General features: G+C 34.6%; 1 protein-coding gene across 2 annotated transcripts in view; it reads left to right on the forward strand.

Annotated features, from left to right (window-relative positions):
* Window positions 1–22,577, forward strand: part of SEMA3C (semaphorin 3C) — a 177,281-nt gene extending 154,704 nt beyond the window's left edge. For both annotated transcript variants that reach the window (XM_004045659.5, XM_063708674.1), the window contains exons 14-18: window positions 3,482–3,523; window positions 6,656–6,813; window positions 13,803–13,870; window positions 16,073–16,203; window positions 19,809–22,577. In XM_004045659.5, the coding sequence (XP_004045707.1) occupies window positions 3,482–3,523; window positions 6,656–6,813; window positions 13,803–13,870; window positions 16,073–16,203; window positions 19,809–20,222 (813 nt within the window). In that variant the 3' untranslated portion in view covers window positions 20,223–22,577. The remainder of the gene's footprint in view (window positions 1–3,481; window positions 3,524–6,655; window positions 6,814–13,802; window positions 13,871–16,072; window positions 16,204–19,808) is intronic.
* Window positions 22,578–23,541: the final 964 nt, after the last annotated feature.

A 23,541-nucleotide genomic window follows, 5' to 3' on the forward strand; every position in this document is an offset into this window, starting at 1 on the left:
TAATCTCAGAACATGCATGATGAGTGGAATTCTTTAATCTTACAGCCACTTGGGAGGAAACTATATTTGATAAAAGATCAAATAAATGAATGTTATGAATTTTTGAGGGTAGGAAAACACCAGATAAAATAAGAAATACAGAACAAATATTTTTGCAAAGTATTTTCCTACATTTCAAGTTATCTTAAGATAAAAGGATTCTTTCTGTTTTTAAGCTATCATCACAACTTGAAGAATTGTGGTCATCATTATTTTTAAAAAATGAGTTCTAGTTGTCAAGGTCTGGAAGATTTTGCCATGAAAGGGCTTTTATCATTTGCTTCACAAGCCAATGAAACCCAAATACTTTCACATTATTGATTGTTAGATAAGCTTTCTGATATTTTTTTAGCCAGTAATTTCAAGAAAAACGACTTTGTTTTCTCATATTTTATTGCCTTTAATTCAAATGTCACTTCAGTTAAATAAAACAAATGTTGTCTCTTTACCACTCAGAACTTGAGATTTCATTGTATTATTCTCCTTGTCCTTGAATTTGGGATAAAAAAAGAAAAAAAGGACAGAAAAAAAAAAAACATACACAAGGGAAGTTCAGTACTGTAAGATCTCACCTGGTCAGGGCAGAGTGCCTGTTCTTTATGTATCTGTGAGCCAGGAGAGGGGATTTGTGGTGTCCTGCTGTGCCCTTCTCTGCTCACAGTGTCAGTCACTGTAGTTCAAGTGGTGCTTTTTATCTGCATTTGGAAAGATGGGTAAAGCGCAGCAGAGGAGCTATTAGAATTGCAAAGAAAGTTTGGCATGGAATCAGTCCTGCTGCAGAATACTATTTCCAACTAAACCAATTAAGAAACAATGGCCCAGACACAACAAAAGACCGGAGTCAGCCTATGACTGAGTAAAAGTAGCACTTGAGAACTCCCAGTAGCAGACTCTTGCTAGTCCAGCAAGTTGCTTTGCTTAGTTGAGTAGACTTAGAATGTATTGACTCATTAGTAGACATTCCCACGGTCACCAAAAATGCTGACTTTATAAGCACATAAGTGGGTAGGGTGCAGTGCCGTTAGATTTAGGTAATACATTTTAAATGTAAAGAAATATAAAATAGAATCAAATAAATTTGAGGAACTCTGGCAAGTTTCCTACTATATTATTAAATGTATAATTTTTAATGCTAGACTAACTTTGGCACAGGTTCTTTGTGATTGGTGTGTTAAAATCGGGCTCATAAAATGACGTCAATGATATTCAGACAAGTGCTTTTTTCATGCCTTGTTTTATAAAGAAATTGATTATTTCACTAGATTCACCAGAATCACATTATATAGAACATATTTTTTTCCTCATTCAACTCAGTAGGGAGAACTTGGCTTGCTAAAATAATACGAAGTGCCTTATTCTGGAGTATTCTTGAGGATAGCAAAAATGTCGTATAGCAGCACTTCATTTTTAACACTGAAATATCTCCTTTTGATTACCAGGAAATGTTAATTAAGTGAGCATGACATAAACCTAAACATACATGTTATGGAAAGAAACATGAGTTATTCTGATCACGTGCTAACTACTTATGGTCTGTCATATGAGTTATGCTGGTGTTATCATCTTGAATAATAAACTCTCAGTGGAAAAACAGAGTCAGTCAGAATGCATGTGGGGGACATCAGCCCATGAGACACCAAAAAAAGTCTGAGTTTTCTTACTGATGTGTGTGCCAGTGATTGATATGGCCAAGTCAGGAAACACAGTTACTGAATACAGTTACTGTCTTCAGCATGGTGTTTGTGTCACATTTCTGAGGTGAGGTAAAAATAATTGGGTGTGTATGATACACTGTCATGAGCATGTGAGGAAATAATGCATTTAAATTGAAAAGTTTTCTTAGCTAAGTGTCACACTGATGTACTGCAGAAAATTCAATGTGATTTTGAAAAACCAGGAGCTTTGTTTTTATACAGTGCAGGACCATAATCTCTTCTTTTAGTCCTCTGTTCCACATTTTCTGACAATAAGTCTAGTTCCTCTGAGTTTAACTAGAATTAGAAGTATAACTACTAGTAGCTGCCTAACTGATTATAGGTTGCAGCATTTGTATGTGTGTGTGCATGTGTGTGTACATATTTATAAGGGATGATCAAAAATTGTCGCAATGGAGAATTAAAGATATCACTGTTTTCCCTTTTAAAATGTTGGTCAATACATGCAGCTCCAGAAAGCAAAATAACTGGGGTACATTTGATTTTGAGAGCTTGTTCCCACTTGAGTTATTCAAATAAAGCTCATGGATCTTAATCACTTTACCAGAAGTCTAATTATTATTATTGTTTTTTGAAATGGGTTTCACTCTTGTTACCCATGCTGGAGTGCCGTGGCACAGTCTTGGCTCACTGCAACCTCTGCCTCCTGGGTTCAAGCAATTCTCCTGCCTTATCCTTCTGAGTAGCTGGGATTACAGGCATGCGCCACCACACTCAGCTAATTTTGTAGTAGAGACAGGGTTTCACTATTTTGGCCAGGCTGGTCTCGAACTCCTGACCTCAGGTGATCTGCCCGCCTCAGCCTCCCAAAGTGCTGGGATTACAGGCATGAGCCACCGCACCCCACCAGAAGTCTAATTTTTAATCATTAAAAGTAACTAATAATTTTTAAGAAGTGAAGTTATGAATAATTTGCAAGCATTTTACTATTCCAGAAAATTCTTAGGTTCTTTCATTCATTCACATTTTATCAAAAGAGAACCTTTTCTAACAATATTTTTTTGTTTGCAACAATGAGTATTAACTAGTATGGTTCAGCCTAATATATTGTCTTTCCAAAACAGCACTGGCAGGTGAACGATAGTGTCTTATGCAGAGTGCTTGTGTTGCGGAGGAATTAGATGGTGTACCATTCCACATCTTCCTCCACCTGAGTCCGTGGATCCAATTCTGAATTATTTGTTGGATTGAATATTCCAAAAATTTCCTTCTCAGATTTTCATTTTTTGTTCTAATGCCTATATTGATACATGTGTTTTAATTACCACTCTTTTTTTTTTTTTTTTTTTTTTTATTGAGACGGAGTTTTGCTCTTGTTGCCCAGGCTGGAGTGCAATAGTGCAATCTCAGCTCACTACAACCTCCGCCTCCCAGGTTCAAGCAATTCTCCTGCCTCAGCCTCCTGAGTAGCTGGGATTACAGGTGCCCACCACCATGCCCAGCTAATTTTTGTATTTTTAGTAGAGCTGGGGTTTCACCATGTTGGCCAGGCTGGTCTCAAACTTTAGGTATATATCTGTGTAACAACTCTATCCTTAGTTTCCAAAGAGGAAGTGTACTTTATAGACAAGTATATGCAAATGTATTTTATATAACAAGTAATTTTAAAGTAGATGTATATATAAAGAAAAATGATTTCTTCTTGAGATTTAATAGAAAAAAATCTGAATGTAAAATCCTTTTAAGGAATATTTGAGGAACTAACATGTTGTTTTCTAATATTTTAGAATCATGCTCCTATAACAACAATGAAAATTTCATCTAAAAAGGTAAAAACTAAGCTATTTTATGTTCTTTGCTTATTGAAATGTTTTGTTGTTATGAAAAATTATATTTTATAACTTCTGAATAATTAGTTATCGTACTAACAAAATAAAGAATACTACTTGAAGTATACCGCAAAGTCACCTTTAATTTTGGTGTAGAACTTACAAGCTATTAGTGAAAGACTGAATAGGTTTATTTTTGTATAAAAGTTTGTCGGAGCAGAACATATATACAGCAAGATATTCCAACATTTTGTATATCTGATTTTCTCAAATATTACGGTGTATGAAGCCAACTGAAATAAAAATAATCTTTCTGGGAAGAATTTAGCATAAAGTTTGGGCTACTCTATAACATCACAACATTGTTGGAGGCTTGGAATGAGTAATCAATCCTGAGTTCCTGCTGTTGTCACATATTTGAAATGCACAGTGCATTCTTTTATGCTTATTTTTAAGGAAATATTATTTCCTATGATTTAAACATGTCAAAAAAAAGGAAAGTCTCAAATTTAAGGGTTCAGGAATTGGAAAAGAAATATTTGACTGTAATTGAAATCCTCAAATTAATTGTCTGATTTGTCCCTACACATGTAAATATACAATGATCATTGAAATAAAAAGCACAATTCCAATATATACATGAGCAAACCATGTACCTCTCCATTTCCAAAAGGTATTATTTAAAAAAAAATTTTAAGGTACAGAGTAATATAGTGAGAATGGAGTAGGCTTCCAAATAGGCTTGGCATGCATTTGCATCCCAATCTGACCATAATGTACAAACAAATCATGTAAATTCACTGACCTAAGTTTCTACATTTGTAAGATAATGCTCTTCTCACAAACAAGTTAATTTATATAAATTACCTAGAATAAAGTGGATCCTCAGTAAATGCTGTCTGTAAAAGCCTGAGACCTATTTTTCTTGGAATACACAGTAAAGGTTTTATGTGTTAGCACAACCGATTACATGATTCTGGAGCTCTTCACCATATTTGGTTTGTTACAGATGAAGTAGTATTTTATAGTCAGTCTTACACTCTTTTGACATCACTGAATTTTATGAGGGAAAATAAATAAGGTACAATGGAGCTAACAATCTCATCTGTAAAAATGTTTGTATGGTGCATAACAAACATTTTCCCAAGTAACGAGAAGCCATTCGTCATTTTGTCTAATGTCCTAGGGAGCGGATCTCAAGTCAGAATTGTCTTTGAAGTCAGCAGGGAAGCCCTTTGTTTACAGTAGTTAATGGAAAGAGAAAGTAGCAGGGCAGGATTCAAAATGGACACAAAGCCGTTTGTGTGGCATAGTAATCCTGTATGCAAGTTTTAACTATATTTAGTTATGTATTACATCTGTCTTCAACATCTTAAATTGTAGATAACTTAAAATGTCTCATTAAAACAGTGAGATTCAAGGCAAGGATAATTATTTGACTTTTTGGAAATCATTTGTACAACTGCATACTGCATCATTTTTTCAGTGCGAGAGGACTACAAATTGTTAATGACATCTTATGTGTATTTAAATAACTTTCTCAGTGTTTCCCATTTTATTATCCATCTTATGCTCTCTTATTTTTTAATTTGTTCTTTTACTCCATGTAAGAGAAAATAGTACAATTAATAAAAAGTATACTATCTAGAATGAAACTACCTGTGTCCTACACTCAAATATACTAGTATCCTTAAAGTATTTTAATGAAGCTGATAAATTTGCTGTATTACTTACTAATTTACTCGATAGACATTTATTTCAAATGTGCCTGGACAAATGGTTATTGTCAAAACATGCAGTTGTTTTCTCGTAGTTTGAATGTTTCAACTGGAGATCAGTCAGTTTCAGCACAATTTCTGAAAAGTCAATTGATGTGAATAAAATTATTAGATGTAGTAGAGTGAGATGTGATTCAAATAATTGATTAGAATTGAAAACATGTATTGCTAGTTTAACTGATATTTTACTGTACTTTTTACCATTAATTAACATTCATTGAGCAATTTATGAGCCAGAAACTATTCCAAGCATTTTATGTGGAGGAAAACCTTACAACATTTATTTCTTACAAAAACTCCATATGGTAAGTGCTATGTTATCCTAATTTTACTAGTGAGGAGGCTGTGATTCAGAAAAGTTACACAGCAAATTTGTAGGTGAGCTGAGATTTGAATCTAGGAAGTCTGGTTCCAGAGTTTCAGAGCCTGGTGGACCCATGGTGTCTCCAGAGATTTAATTTTTAAATGTATATGTATGTGCATGTTTATGTATCTGTACATGGAGGAGTACACACACACCCATACAACTGCATCTATTCAAGTTTCAGCTTACAGATTCTGTGCTAACTTGAGTTATATCAGTCCTTTGGAAAGTAAGGAGTATCAATTAGAGACTCATTCCTTCAGCTCCTGAGAACCATATTATGCACAGCTAAAGGAATCAAACCATTATCTTAGAAGCAGTAGACATCCTACAATTGAAGGAGGATGAAATCTTCATCCGTGAGGTTTTTAGGATGATGAAGATCACTGGATCAAGCAGAATTTTAAGACATGTTTAAATATAAATACCGATATTATTCTAAATAATTATTTTTAAGTAGTTTTAATGAGTAACATGCAACTTTCAAAGGCATGTGACCAAATTGTTCTTTTTTATTTCATCCAGTACTTACTATTTACCATTTTTTCCTTCTAAACTTAAAATGCCCTTTATTTTAAACCAGACTTTCTCAAATTTACAAAGTAACGTGTTGCCACACTTGAAAAATAGGAATGCTTACTTGTGCTTTGCTAAGATATAGCATTCAAAGAAAAAAAGTCATAACTTAAATCTGTAATATGTTAGCTCAAATCTGAGAGAACAATGAATCCCAATGTCTAAAACACATTACCATTCTATATGGTGCTTTGAGCTTTTCTTTTTTAACAGGAAAGTGGTAATGTTATAGGCATATTAACGTAGGAAAATTCTATTTATTTTGGCTTTATACCCTTCTGTGCTTTGCTTCATGTTTTTAGTCGGTTCCAAAATGAATCCAAGGGTTTGTGGGCATGTATTATAATGTGTTCCTGCTGAAAGTCTTCTTTTAACTTCCACATCTGAAATAAATCATCATCATTCCTTTAATAGCAACAGTTGTATGTGAGTTCCAATGAAGGGGTTTCCCAAGTATCTCTGCACCGCTGCCACATCTATGGTACAGCCTGTGCTGACTGCTGCCTGGCGCGAGACCCTTATTGCGCCTGGGATGGCCATTCCTGTTCCAGATTCTACCCAACTGGGAAACGGTGAGCACTAAACACTCGGCTCAGCATCCAAATGTAGGACACCAGACAATACAGAAGTGTTTGACATCTTTAGAATTAGTTCTATTGCTGTTTCCTTAAATGACATTAAAAGTAGAAGCTATGTTTAACACCACACATAGTCTTTGAATGAAGAAAATGATAATGTGTTATAACTTGAGATTCTCACAGATATGGTAAATCCAGAGTACAGTACTTTGGAAAGAGTCCTTTCTCCCTTCAAAGCTCCTCTGTAACACCTACTCCCCTAGGACTCATCAAATATTTCAAGTAGCATTTAGCTTTTTTCATTTTTTGCATCACCTAATTTATGTCTTTTTAATTTTATTTATTATTTATTTATTTTTGAGATGAAGTCTCGCTCTATCACCCAGGCTGGAGTGCAGTGGTGCGATCTTGGCTCGCTGCAACCTCTGCCTCCCGGGTTCAAGCAATCCTCTGCCTCAGCCTCCCGAGTAGCTGGGATTACAGGTGCCCACCACTATGCCCAGCTAATTTTTATATTTTTAGTAGATGGGGTTTCACCATCTTGGCCAGGCTGGCCTTGAACTCCTGACCTCGTGATCCATCCGCCTTGGCCTCCCAAAGTGCTGGGATTACAGGCGTGAGCCACCGCTCCCGGCCGTCTTTTTTATTTTATATGCTTTAGTGTAGCCTTAAAACCCACCTTCCTAGGATTTCTCTACATTGCCTAATTATCTTGTAAACAAGGATACAATATAATTATCTTATAATGCTGGTTCTAGTTCAAGCTACAGGAGTACTATTTCAGCATGGATACCTTGATTTGCTTTCAAAACCTTGATGACCATGCTTTATCCTTGGAGTGGTGAGTGCATGATTACTGGTTAGGTTAAGAAAGAAAGTCAGTCTGAGGCAGGGTACTTTTTATCCACGTAGAATTCTAGGTGGGAAACTGCATCGACTTGTACCAAGTTGGAAGGAACCATGAGTAGAGAAATTGAAAAGGAATATGCAGAATTCAGAGTCAATCAAGGTCATAGGTATTTTCAGTCATACAGTGACATGGGTCATGATGGTGACAAGGCTAAAACCTTTGAAAATTAGGGTTAGCAGAGGGAGCAAATAGTAGCAGCCATGAGCACCAGTGAGCTTTCAAGTAAAGCACTGGGGTGATGGTGCTTTATGGTTTTTATTCTCTACATTCCTTTGAGGACCTTGACAGATTGTAACAACCCTAGTGCTTTTGTGTATTAAAAGTATTCTGATCCTCTTATTCATTAGTTCAACAAATATTTTCACTGGAAATATATTTTCCAGGCATTGTTTCAGAAGCTAGGCATATAACAGGAAAAAAGACAAAAATCTCTGTCTTCAGGGATAATGCATTCTAAAGAGAAAAGATCAATAATAAATAAATAAGGAAAACCTCTGGTATATCAAATAATAACACGATCTGTGAATTTAGAAAGGGCAGAGAAGGTAGGTACAATATGTGGTAAGCAGGAGGTCGTGATGTTAAATGGGTGTCAAAAAGGGCATTACTGTGGACATACTGTGTGAGCAAGGACTTCATGTGGAATGGCACCAAGACGTTATCTAGCAGAATAACATTCCAGGAAGAGGGACCAGAAATCTCTAATACTGGAGTATGTCAGGATTGTTCAAGAAACAGCTCTAAAGCTAGTGAGGCTGCCCTGAAATGAGAAAAGGAACAATAGGAAGAAATGAGGTCAGAATGCCACATGATGTCAGACTTTGTAAGTAATTGAAAAGTTTTTATTTAAAGTGAAATGGAAAACAGCTGAGGAGCTGTGACCATGTGAATGATACTGTTTGGCTTTGGTTTCAAAAGATCACTGGTTGGATTTGGCTTGCATTGAAGCCCTGGGGTAGGAAGAGGTTGGAGGCAGAAGGGAAGGGGTGACAGAAGCTGCATGACAGGAGGCGACTGTCTTCGTCTAGGTGAGATATAATGGTGGCTTGTAGAGGGATAATAAAGGAAGAGGTGGCAAAAAAAAAAGTGGTCTGATGCTTGACAGCTCACAGAATCTATTGATGTATTTGGATGTGGGAGGTTAGAGAAATAGAGGAGTCAAAAATGATCCAAGTTGTCAGAACTGAACATTAGGATTTATGTAGATGTCACTTCCTGAGAAAGAAGAGACTGTGAAAGGAGCAGGTTTGTGAGGAAAAAGAGGATGTTACATTAATGGTATCTATAAGATGTTCACACACGGATATTGAGTAGGCAGTTAGAAATATGAATCTGGAGTAGAGAGGAGTGGCCTGGGCTGGATCATTTGAGAGTCTTAATGGCATGAGATAGGAAGAGAACTCCCACTCTTTAAACCAGGAGTCTCGTAGATGCGTTCCAAGACTGTGTTCCTCCATGTTAATTTGGGCGCTAGTGAGGAGGTCCCTGACTTCTTATGATGTCTGTCTAGAATTTCTAGACATCATTACTCTGTGATCTTTCATCTTAATATGGGGCTGGAGGCCTAAACCTGGACAGTGTGAGGGAGGCAAATTTCAAATGTAATCTCACATAAGTGATTTTTGTGGCCACTGTTGGTATTTTTCAACCATATTTGTTTTTCACTGCCAAATATGATAGTAGTGATATTAGATTAGCATAGCTCTTAGTAAGGTGATACTATTTACTTAGCAAGATGTTCTAAAAATTTGCCTCTCTAACACCTGCAATATAATCTTCAATCTATTAAGTAGATATAGTGCTGAAGGAAGCTGAAGCACTATACCTTCCAAGGAAGAAAGGGATATAGGGACTATAAATGGACTTTTACCATAGTTGTATAGATATACCAGTTATTATATAATATAAGGAAACTGGAGATCAGTACTCCTTCTCAGCAAAGACTTGTTTTGACCAACAAGCATTTTTATATAACAAATAATATTTCTCAAGTAAAAGTCCATACTGTATATAGACTATCATTGCATACTAGAAATACTTTTTTACATTTTAGAAGTTTATGCTCAATATGGGCTAGCTCATTTGTTTGCATGTTTTCCCACCTATTACAACCCCAGGTATCCTTTCTAAGATGTGTGCTTAAATGTACATTGTCATTCTACCACCACAAATTATAATTTTAATCATACTTTTTTAATAAACAAAGAAATGAGTCTATCATGCAGTTCTTTGCATTTACAATATCATGCTTGATTAAACTATGAATCATGGATTGAGAAGGAAAGTAGTAGCTATTTAAAGAGTTATCTTGGCTGGGTGCAGTGGCTCATGCCTTTAGTCCCAGCACTTTGGGAGGCCGAGGCAGGCAGATCACTTGAGGTCAGGAGTTTAAGACCAGCCTAGCCAACATGGCAAAACCCCATCTCTACTAAAAATACAAAAAAAAAAAAAAAATACAATTCGCCAGGCATGGTGGCAGGCATCTGTAATCCCAATACTTGGGAGGCTGAGGCAGGAGAATCATTTGAACCCTTGTGGCGGAGATTGCAGTGAGCTGAGATCACGCCACTGCACTCTAGCCTGGGAGACAGAGTGAGACTCTGTCTAAAAAAAAAAAAAAAAAAAACAACAACAAAAAACAGCTATTTTGATTATCTCCAGCAGTGCCTTAATTCTATCATGAAAAGCCTGAAAATGCTACATATATAAAAAATATGCCTGAGCCTACCCGTATTTATCTTTGACTAGCATATTGGAAGTTTCACTAAAAATGTCTACAGTATTTACATTCTCCAAATTATGTCCTGACTTAGTTAAGCAGGTATTTATAGTAAATGCAAAACATGTTGGTGAATGAATTAACTATTTTGTAAATTCCCATATGAGTTTTTCATTTTCCTTTGAAGATAATGGATTTGGAGTACTTTTCCACATTTATTTTCTTTAATAGTGTTAATTTACCTAGTTTTGTGCTGATGCCACTCTCTAAGCAAAACACGAAGATCACTTAGAGGATTTCATAGAAATAAAAAGCAAAAAACTATTTTCTTTGTATACAAACAGAGAAATACAGTTATACTTGGAAATTGGTGGAATCCATACTTTGACATAATGAAGTTGTTAAATATCATTGGCTCAATAGTCTCCCTTTTTAAAAAAACTATAGTAAACATGCCGGGCGCAGTGGCCCACACCTGTAATCCCAGCACTTTGCGAGGCCGAGGCAGGCGGATTGCCTGAGGTCAAGAGTTGGAGAGCAGCCTGACCAACATGGTGAAACCCCGTCTCTACTAAAAAATACAAAATTAGCCGGGCGTGGTGGCGCATGCCTGTAATCCCAACTACTCAGGAGGCTGAGGCAGGAGTGTCGCTTGAACCTGGGAGGCGGAGGTTGCAGCGAGCCGAGATTGCACCACTGCACTCCAGCCTGGGCAATAAGAGTGAAACTCTGTCTCAAAAAACAAACAAACAAGAAAAACTCTAGTAAACAATAAAAACTTTTTTTCATTTTCACTCTCAAGTCTCTTAAATATTTGTGGATTTGTACCAAATATTGCAGTATAGTCTCTAACAGTATTTGTTCTGGATTCAGACAAGTAGTTAGAAACTTTATTTTAAGACAAGATAATCAGACCAATTTTCAAATAAATGTCTTTTCTATAAAAAAAGATTTCATTATTTATCCAAAAGAATTTACTGTTGTGGATGAAACATGAGAAACTTGAACCAAATTCCAAGTTCTACATGCAATACAATATTACTCTGCCTACCAGCATGTTTTTTTGATGCTATGTGAGTGCCATGGAGGGAATCTACACATAAAAAATGCTCAGATGGCTGCCTTGCTGATCTCATGATTTAAGCCAAGCCATAACAATGTTTTTTTCTGTATTTCAATGTCTAGAAGCTATGTGATACTGTAAATTGAGATTGCCCAGCTTGAGAGTTTGTATACATGAATAAACCATTACATAGTGTTGATCACAGGACAATAAATTTAGCCGTTGTGAATGATATCGCTTGCCTAGATGGCTGAAAACGCTCTCATGATGCTCATATAATATATACTCAGAAGTTGGCTGTGGTAAAATAATGCTGGACTTCAAAATATAGCAAATGTTATGCAGTAAAAACTTGATATGCGAGCTATTCTAGAATACAGTACCATATTAATCGTATTTCCTGAGATGAAAGTGGCTAACACTTTCACTGTTTTCGTGTGTACAGAAATATACAATCGGTAAGGGTCACATGACTTTGGAAAAGGAATACTTAGGTGGTACAAAATTTTATACCTATTCTACCATAAGTAGATTTCTACACTCCATTGTGTACATGAAGTAGTGTTTTCTTTAGCTAGAAAATGAGCTTTTTTTCACTATCAATGACTTTGTGATTTATTTTTCTTTGTAAGTTTAATATCCACTGTGTGCTTTCAATATTTCTGTCCTTGCTGAATATTTTTATTTATCTTTAAAAGTATGAAGAAAGACTTAGCATTTAACCCAATTAAGTGATATGCTCACTCATGTATACTTTTCGGTGTTGATAGTAAGCAATCGATTTAGGCTGGTATTCACAATATTTAAAGAGTCACCTTCTGACTTTTAACAATGTGTGATGCTGAGAGGATTGCAGCTGCTCTACGTCGACTTCTTAGACTACATAATACCACTGAAAGTCAGGTACTTAGTGAATCTAAGACTCACGAAATTAAATAATTTGAATACAACTTAGAACTTATTTAAATAATGACCAGTTTGCAAATATTGTTTTTTTTTTTTTTTTTTTGAGATGGAGTCTCACCCTGTGACCTAGGCTGGAGTGCAGTGGCGCGATCTCAGCTTACCACAACCTCCACCTCCTGGGTTCAAGCGATTCTCCTGCCTCAGCGTCCTGAATAGCTGGGACCACCATGCTACCATGCACCACCATGCCCAGCTAATTTTTGTATTTTTAGTAGAGATGGGGTTTTACTGTGTTGGCCAGGCTGATTTCAAACTCCTGACCTCATGATCCGCCCACCTCAGCCTCCCAAAGTGCTGGGATTACAGGCGTGAGCCACCGCACCTGGCCCAATGTAACTAAATTTGTGAAATGCTTAAGCTAATAATACGTAACAACTAAATGCAAAGGATGAACCTTGACTGGAAGCTGGTTAACTTAAATCCATAAGAGATATTTTGGGAACAACTAGAGAAATTTTAATATAGAATATGCATTAGATTATGTTGTTAAATATCAATATATTTAGATAATTATATTGTTATGTTGAAATATTACTTGTCGTTGAAAAATACATGCTAAAGCACTTACGGGTGAAGCATTATTGTATCTGTAACTTACTTTCTAAAGGCTTTCATAGGTGTGGATCCACAGCATATACATGATATATATTTGCATGTGAGAGAGAAAGAAATTAATGTGGCAAAATATAACAATTTGTGAATCTAGGTATACCAGTATTCATTTTACTCATATCTCTACTTTTCTGTAGACTTGAAATTTTCAAAATAAAAAGTTGGGGACAACATGCTTGTTCTAGTAAATGAAATTAACTTTTTATTAAATGTCCCTATTTTTATCTCTATTACTTGTTTCAGAAAAGTTTTAATATATCTAGAAACAGAAAACATTGACTTTTGTAAGAAACAAGTATGTTTATTTAAGACAAGCTATTATAAAAAGGAAAATGCTAGTGAGTTTATACTTTGGATGTTATTGTTTTAGAAAATTTAGGCTGAATTTCTCTAAACTAAAAATTTACACTATTAATTAGAGAAGGTAGCATTTATTCAGGATATGCATGCAGCAGGAGATTCATAGCCATTTCATCATGAATGGTAGATGGGAAAATTTACTCAGATTGAAAGGCAAAGAGAAGTACCCCCCCCCATTACTGATAAATTGTATAAGAAATGTGAGATAGCTGCATCAATCAGAACTCTTTTTAAAAAATTTTATGAAAGCTTAGCAATAAAAAGGATGCAAAGTATAAAATTACAGTGTTTTAAGAGTGGTGTAATTGGCAGTGATAATTCTCAGTCACTTTTATGTATTTCTGCACTTGCAGGAGGAGCCGAAGACAAGATGTGAGACATGGAAACCCACTGACTCAATGCAGAGGATTTAATCTAAAAGGTATTAAAAGTGAGCAATGGCCAATCTCAGTGAACAGTAGCAATGCTCCGTATCGCATTTCAGTAAGGGGAAACATTGTCATAGATTCAGGCGTTTCACTTTCAAAACTATTTATTATAACAATTCTGGGTATTTATATAGGGTAATTAAAACTTAAAGGCTTTTTGTATGTATACTGAGAATCGTGTAAAACAAATGTCTGGGAACACATATACTTCAAGTATGTTAGCTGGTAGGTCTTTCACGCAGATTGTAATTACAGATTTTCTTAGCTAGTATTTTCTTTCTGAAGAAAACCTATTTTCCATTTTAGGATTTACCACTGAAGAACCCTTAGAACAGCATTTTTTTTACTGCAGTAAATATACATAACATAAAATTTACTATTTTAACCATTTTAAAGTTTACAGTTCTGTGGCATTAAGCATATTTACATTGTTGTGCAACATACTGCCAGTCACGTCTGGATATTTTTCATCTTCCCCAACTGAAACTAGACCCGTTAAATACCACCTAACCATTACCTCTTCCCTCCAGCCCTTAGAAACCACCATTCTACTTCTTTATGAATTCTTATGAATTCAACTACTCTAGATACCTCATATAGGTGGAATTATACAATATTTGTCCTTTTGTGACTGGCTTATTTCACTTAGCCTAAAGTCTTCAAGGTCCATTTACATTGTAAAATATATTACAATTTTCTTCATGTTTAAGGCTGAATTATATTTTGTCATGTGTGCATGTATATAATGTGTGTGTGTATATATGTGTTTGTGTGTGTATATATATATATACGTACGTACGTATGTAGGTAAGCCATATTTTGTTTATCCATTCATCCATCACTGACCACTTGGTTTGCTTCCATCTTTTGGATATAGTGAGAATCCTGCTATGAACATGGGTGTACTATAGTGCCTGATGACAATCCTGCCTTATGTCCCTCAATTAAACTAATTCCTTCCTTCCCATTCTGACACGAAGTTACCATGTTACAATACTTTTCCTGCCTCAGTCCCACCAAGTAAAAGTATTTCCAAGCAGACCTTCCTTGTGGCTCGTCAAGATGCTACAGGTGTGCTGTTTCAAAAATTAACAATGAGACTCCTATTTCTAATCCTTTTGAGTCTGTGCTTTCCTTTAGTAAAAAATGGCATTCTTTTTACTAACTATTCTAACTGCAAAGAGCAAATTAAGACAGATTTTGCTTACTTGTTCCATACATCTAGTTGAGGGAATAAATTCAAGTTACCATTTCTCCATTTGCTATTTTGTAAAAGTGTATCAGTTCCCATTAATAGTAGTAGTTGTCATAGTGGTAAGAATAATGGCAGTGGAGGTAACATCAAACAAATATTGATGCTGACTTTGTGTCAGAACCTGAGCTAAGTGCTTTTTTATGATTATTTCACTCAATGCTCGAGAAGCAACTAGAGTCTTATTATTCCTGCTTTATTAGTGAGGATTCTGTCCATGTCTAAGCTACCACCTGGCAATACTACATGTTTTGCCTAATTTAATACTTTCATTGAGAAACCTATGTAAAAATGTTATAATCCATGTTTTAGAGAAGAGTAAAACTGAAGCACAGAGACATCAAGTAACTTGTCTAAGGTTACACAGCCAGTAGTGGTAAGGTCAGGATTTTGCCCTACGTTCCTCTGATTCCAAAGACAGTGTTCTCAACCACTACGTTCCACCAAGGCCACAATACTTTCTGCCCTTTCCCAGTGCTTACCTATTTCCTCTATATAACATTGAGTATGGACTTTAGGAATGGGATAAACCTGGCTTCGGTATTGCCTGACACATTCACTAAAGTGTATTTCCTCATAACTCACAGCCTCAGTTTGCTCAGCTGTGAAAAGCTGAGAAAATGTGGCAGGAGTATTGTAATAATTAAGTTAACAAAGTAATATTAAGAACAATCGTTGATGTAGAGTAATTCTTGAATAAACATGATTTTCTTATCAACATTGCCTTAATTCACAGTCTTTCCTTCCCTTTACACAAACAAAACGGGTGAACAACGTATCCTATTTTGCTTGTTAAATGATTACCACTGCTTTTTGCTGGCTGCGATAGTTGTTCACAATTTTGTATAAAAATAAACATGTATATAGCATTTCTACAGGAGAATGTGCTCTAAATTCAATTGTGTTCTTTCTTTCTCTCTCGCCTTTTATTTTTGCCTGCTAGCATACAGAAATGCAGCTGAAATTGTCCAGTATGGAGTAAAAAATAACACCACTTTTCTGGAGTGTGCCCCCAAGTCTCCGCAGGCATCTATCAAGTGGTTGTTACAGAAAGACAAAGACAGGAGGAAAGAGGTGAGTAAAGCAGCACAGCAGCAATCCATCAGGGCTTCGGAGAGAACATTAAATCACTGTCCCTCGGCGAGGCTCAGATCAAAGGAAAAAGGAAAGGCATATGATCATCTTTTACGTCTTTGGGATGACAAGTGCCACTTTCCTTAAAATCCTTTGTCCTTAAGAATTGATGGATTAATTAGAAATTCTCTCTGCCTGCTCACCTCTGTAACATGGTGATTGAAACAAGACCTTGGGTGCTAAGACGGTAGTATTGATGTGAGGAAACGTTCGTAAAAGAAACAAGATGTGTGCAAATCCAGAAGCCAAGTTTTCACACAACGGCATCTTTGTGTGATTCACAAGATAAAAGGAGGCTTTTTTAAAAAAGTTCAATTTTCCTCAGCAAGAAGTTACACTGAACTATAACCTTCATGACAAAGAGCGTTTTTCTGCTGTGTGGTAATCTGTTTCCATTGCTTTATTATTCATAACTCTTGTGCTTTGGTTAGGTAATATATGGAATCATTGTCTATGGGAGCATTGTCTTTATTTAGTGATGTGGAAAAAGTCCTCAGATTTTCAAATAAAAAGACACTTACTGAAACTTTTCATGGATTAGAAAGAGCTGGGTTTTTTGAAATAAGGGAGACATTGTAAAATGACATAGGGTGATATCTTGTAAATAACTAATTTCATAATATTGATGTCATGTTGTCCTGACAAATGAGAAGATAAAAATATGTATGTATATATAAAGCCTTAGGGAAGTCTGAAATGTACCACCATTTGTGCAGCATAAAGTTGATGGAGCCGAGGGGGAAGTGGAGCCTTCCGCATTTATGTGTATTCTTCTGTTGTGGGCAATTTGGTTACTACATATTAAGTTAATTAAGGGTATGTAGACTGAGTACCACCCTAAGCTGTAGAACACAGATACTGCATCAATGTTACAGAAATAAATGTTGGTTTCATATGCAAAAATACTTTCCAACTCTCAGACTTGTCTACCCAAAGATCTTAGGAGCTGTTTAGGAAATTGTGTGTCCCTCATTACTGGAATATTAAACCATAAGCAGATGACTACTTGCAGGAGGAAACTGAATTATTTGGAGGAAAGATGAGCTAGATGGACATCAGAGCCCCATCATTCTTCTAAAGCCTAAGACGCTAACAATACTTTTAGAAAGATTTTAATAATGAAAATTATTATTTATTTGAGATCTCTTTTCTTTGCTGTAAAATCTGTTATCAAAGAGGTCTTGACATTTCTAGAGTCAAATTAATTTTCAATTATTTTGAATGGATATGGATTATAATAATTACCTTGCAGAGCAAGCTGGGTTAGAAGTCATAAGTGATGATGATTACTATACACAAGTGAGTTGTTAGGCCAGGGCAGGAACACAAGGACGTGAACCATCCTTCCAGAAAAAGCCTATATGTATATATGTGAATTGGGTAAGTAATACTTAAACAAGGATCAACTAAAAAGTAATTTTCTTTTATTCAGTAGAAAGTTCAATAGAATAATATATAAGTGAATATAACATCTATGATTTAAAATATATATGTTTGAATATCTGCCATATAAATTAATAGTAAAATTTAAAATGGAATGTGTTAAGGATTTATTCTCTCTAATAATATTTCCAAAGTTCTGGTTCAGAATGCTCAAGAATATGGAGACTCAAATATTGCTATTTTGACTTTTTTTCCAATCTCAAAAACATAAGAATGTAATAATTTAATAGTGCAATAACATTAGCTCTAACACAAGTATGAAAGTCTGTTTTGTTCAGAATTTAAGCAGAGCACAATTTTACTTATTTGTAAACTATTAATATTTTACTAAACTTATTCTGATCCTTTCTATTTTAAGAAAACATGTGCTTCTCACTCATACTACTGTGTAAACATTAATCATTTTTTAAGTAAGACAAATGATAAAAGCTCACAGAGCAAAGGCAAATAGTTCGTACTAAGTAGCATAAAGTGAAAACTGAAAGCCCTCCTCCACTTCAATACTTATTCTCACTTTTAATATCTATTGAATAATACTAATATTTATGGAATAAAACTTACTCAGTTTTTATTCCCACTGCCCAGAGTAAGGTTCCCAACAGTTATATATTTCTCCAAATATGTTCTATAGTTTTCCTCCCCTCCACACACACACACAAACACACACACACACACACACCCCACTTCAATATCAGTACATGTGATTCCAGCTCATATTTCCTGGCTGCATAATATTCCATCGTATGAATATACCTTAAGTGTTTTTTTTCAAAGCCATCTATTTGTTAGGTAATTTCTTGTTTTCCTCTTATCAAAAATACCTGCACACATGTGAGAGTATATAGTCTAGATAAATTCCTAAAATGTAATTGTGCCAAATATTATATACATGTTTAATGGATTTACCATATTGGACTCAAAATATTTTCCCAATTTTGCACAAATAGGATAAAATTTCTTTTTTCTTTAATTTCTGAATGTGTTTATACACAATTTGTTTTTGAGGAACGTTTAAACTTAGTAAAATTAATTAATGTCAAAATTTTGTTTTCTTCCTCCAAGTGATTCTCTCTTTTCTAGTTCTGTTCTATTATCTTTTAATACTATACTTGCCTTTTTGTGCTTTTTTTGTGCACAAACCAATTCATCTTTGATTTAGATATTATTAGTAATATCTTGTCCATTTGCACAGAACTTTATCATTTAGGAAAACATTTAACATGCATTATCTAATTTTGGTTTTGGTCAAATTTATTTTTGCTTCAATGAAAGAGTATTCTAGAGTATACATGTCAAAGAACCTCTTACCACTTAGATTTTTATCTATTCATTGGCAATACTACAGGTGGAACTGTAAGGAAGGTTTCAAGCATTTACTGATACCCAGTAAACAATCATTTTTTCCAGTAAAACCTATAAAGTAATTAAATATTAATTCATAGCTTTTTATTACCTTTCCTTGTAAAGTGAAACCACTTAGAGGACTTAAAAGATGATGACATTCCAGCTAATTTTTAGACATTGTTTATTTTGGGATAATTGACAAAGGCCCTTGATAATGTTCAAAATTCTGCCTCTGCTTATGTATTTTTTATTTAGAAGACCATTCATTTGTTGAAACAAAACGATAAAATTCACCCTTTAATTGTGGCTTCATGTTTTCACTGGCGAGTATTTTTTATAAATATAAAAGACTAGAACACCAGGATGGAATAGATATTTTAAAGTATCTGTGAGTTTCATTTACATATATTGACTGTGATTCCAATCTCAAAGGCAACCAAAGTTTTGTGCTTATATATGGAGAAACATCTGTCCAGGGGAAAGCACTTTAAGCTATTTTTGCCGATATGGATAATATCTTCACCCTCTCTTTATTAGATTCAATACCCCTGTGACTGTGACAAGATCTCCCATGTTTAAAAAAAAAAAAAAAGGCAATGGAACTGAACAAAATTTCGTGTCCACTGAGAAGGATGCTAAGTAGTGCTCAATACTTTTTTCCCAAATCTGTGAAAGTTGAGACTATTCTGTATATGTTGGTCATAATCTAAGGAAATATAATGTTCAGTTTCAGTAACTTTAATGTGTCTCTCTTTTAGGTTAAGCTGAATGAACGAATAATAGCCACTTCACAGGGACTCCTGATCCGCTCTGTTCAGGGTTCTGACCAAGGACTTTATCATTGCATTGCTACAGAAAATAGTTTCAAGCAGACCATAGCCAAGATCAACTTCAAAGTTTTAGATTCAGAAATGGTGGCTGTTGTGACGGACAAATGGTCCCCATGGACCTGGGCCAGCTCTGTGAGGGCTTTACCCTTCCACCCGAAGGACATCATGGGGGCATTCAGCCACTCAGAAATGCAGATGATTAACCAATACTGCAAAGACACTCGGCAGCAACATCAGCAGGGAGATGAATCACAGAAAATGAGAGGGGACTATGGCAAGTTAAAGGCCCTCATCAATAGTCGGAAAAGTAGAAACAGGAGGAATCAGTTGCCAGAGTCATAATATTTTCTTAGGTGGGTCTTATGCTTCCATTAACAAATGCTCTGTCTTCAATGATCAAATTTTGAGCAAAGAAACTTGTGCTTTACCAAGGGGAATTACTGAAAAAGGTGATTACTCCTAAAGTGAGTTTTACACGAACTGAAATGAGCATGCATTTTCTTGTATGATAGTGACTAGCACTAGACATGTCATGGTCCTCATGGTGCATATAAATATTTAACTTAACCCAGATTTTATTTATATCTTTATTCACCTTTTCTTCAAAATCGATATGGTGGCTGCAAAACTAGAATTGTTGCATCCCTCAATTGAATGAGGGCCACATCCCTGTGGTATTCCTTTCCTGCTTTGGGGCTTTAGAATTCTAATTGTCAGTGATTTTGTATATGAAAACAAGTTCCAAATCCACAGCTTTTACGTAGTAAAAGTCATAAATGCATATGACAGAATGGCTATCAAAAGAAATAGAAAAGGAAGAAGGCATTTAAAGTTGTATAAAAACATGAGTTATTCATAAAGAGAAAATGATGGGTTTTTATGGTTCCAGTGAAATATGTTGGGTTTTTTTTTAAGATTGTAAAAATAATCAGTTACTGGTATCTGTCATTGACTTTTGTTTCCTTATTCAGGAAGATAAAAATCAGTAACCTACCCCATGAAGATATTTGGTGGGAGTTATATCAGTGAAGCAGTTCGGTTTATATTCTTATGTTATCACCTTCCAAACAAAAGCACTTACTTTTTTTGGAAGTTATTTAATTTATTTTAGACTCAAAGAATATAATCTTGCACTACTCAGTTATTACTGTTTGTTCTCTTATTTCCTAGTCTGTGTGGCAAATTAAACAATATAAGAAGGAAAAATTTGAAGTATTAGACTTCTAAATAAGGGGTGAAATCATCAAAAAGAAAAATCAAAGTAGAAACTACTAATTTTTTAAGAGGAATTTATAACAAATATGGCTAGTTTTCAACTTCAGTACTCAAATTCAATGATTCTTCCTTTTATTAAAACCAGTCTCAGATATCATACTGATTTTTAAGTCAACACTGTATATTTTATGATCTTTTCAGTGTGATGGCAAGGTGCTTGTTATGTCTAGAAAGTAAGAAAACAATATGAGGAGACATTCTTTCTTTCAAAAGGTAATGGTACATACGTTCACCGGTCTCTAAGTGTAAATGTAGTAAGTTTTGTGATGAATAAATAATTATCTCCTAATTGTATGTTTGAATAATTTTATTAGAATAATTTCATACTGAAATTATTTTCTCCAAATAAAAATTAGATGGAAAAATGTGAAAAAATTATTCATGTTCTCATATATATTTTAAAAACACTACTTTTGCTTTTTTATTTACCTTTTAAGACATTTTCATGCTTCCAGGTAAAAACAGATATTGCACGATGTACCTAATCCAAATATCGTATAAACATTTTATTTATAGTTAATAATCTATGATGAAGGTAATTAAAGTAGATTATGGCCTTTTTAAGTATTGCAGTCTAAAACTTCAAAAACTAAAATCATTGTCAAAATGAATATGATTATTAATCAGAATATCAGAATATGATTCACTATTTAAACTGTGATAAATTATGATAATATATGAGGAGGCCTCGCTATAGCAAAAATAGTTAAAATGCATGACATAACACCAAACTTCATTTTTTAAAAAATCTGTTGTTCCAAATGTGTATAATTTTAGAGTAATTTCTAAAGCAGTTTATTATAATGGTTTGCCTGCTTAAAAGGTATAATTAAACTTCTTTTCTCTTCTACACTGACACACAGAAATGTGTCAATGTAAAGCCAAAACCATCTTCTGTGTTTATGGCCAATCTATTCTCAAAGTTAAAAGTAAAATTGTTTCAGAGTCACAGTTCTCTTTATTTCACATAAGCCCAAACTGATAGACAGTAATGGTGTTAGTTTTATACTATATTTGTGCTATTTAATTCTATTTTCACAATTATTAAATTGTGTATACTTTCATTACTTTTAAAAATGTAGAAATTCTTCATGAACATAACTCTGCTGAATGTAAAAGAAAATTTTTTTTCAAAAATGCTGTTAATGTATACTACTGGTGGTTGATTGGTTTTATTTTATGTAGCTTGACAATTCAGTGACTTAATATCTATTCCATTTGTATTGTACATAAAATTTTCTAGAAATACACTTTTTTCCAAAGTGTAAGTTTGTGAATAGATTTTAGCATGATGAAACTGTCATAATGGTGAATGTTCAATCTGTGTAAGAAAACAAACTAAATGTAGTTGTCACACTAAAATTTAATTGGATATTGATGAAATCATTGGCCTGGCAAAATAAAACATGTTGAATTCCCCAATTATGTTTCTAGCTTTTATTTTTAATGTAGGGTTAACTTAACTTGTTAGCATGATAGAATCTACTGAATTCATATCATTTTTAAAGATTCCTTTATCCATTTTTTGTGAAGGTAATGCATCTACTATTTCAAAATTTAAATTGCAGAAAAATGCACATATAAAGCTCTCCCAGTACCAATAGCCCTCATTTATTTGAGTCCCAACCCAAAAGACATCCAGTATTATCTGTTTTCTGTGTATACTTCCAAACAAATACATATTTGTTTTCTCCCTAATATTGTACATCTATTCACATCTATAGATACTTATTCAGAGTATGTTGTGTCTACATTGGAAGAAATACACCGTTTAGGAATGCATGGTCTTTGGAGTCAGATTGCTTGAATTTGAATCCAAGCTAAGTGTCTTATTCTGGGAAATTTTTACAGTTCTCTCTGCCCTCCTTTCCTATACAAGTTCATACGAGTAAAGCATTAGGACAGAACATTTTACATGGTAAGTATTCAATAAATGTCTTAACATTGCCTTATTTAGAAGGTATCATTTTGCTAGAACAAGAAGGAATGTTTCAGTTGTGTTCTATGGCAGGTTAAATGCCAATGATCTAGGTGGGGAAACTGCAGTCATTGGGTCAGGTAACACCTTATCCTGTAAAATGAGCCTTTAATAAATTAGAGGAAAGAAACCATAGATTAATTCAAAATCCAGTTAACACATTTGAATGGCACACCTATTACAGCTTTCTGCTACCTCTGGGCTTTCAATCTTTAATAATGTCAGTGAAGAAAAAAGCAACCACAAAAATTAAAAGTTGTCTTAACAGGTCTTCCAACTTAACAATTCTGCACTGCTCCCTAATTGCTTCATTATTTCTCAGTATCTCCCTTGCTTATATTTCACCTTAACCTGAGTCTTAAAATATTTGATGTGTTTCTTATAATTTTAATGTACTGCTGATTTATG

This window comes from Gorilla gorilla, chromosome 6 (assembly GCF_029281585.2).
Source record: "Gorilla gorilla gorilla isolate KB3781 chromosome 6, NHGRI_mGorGor1-v2.1_pri, whole genome shotgun sequence".
NCBI lineage: Eukaryota > Metazoa > Chordata > Mammalia > Primates > Hominidae > Gorilla > Gorilla gorilla.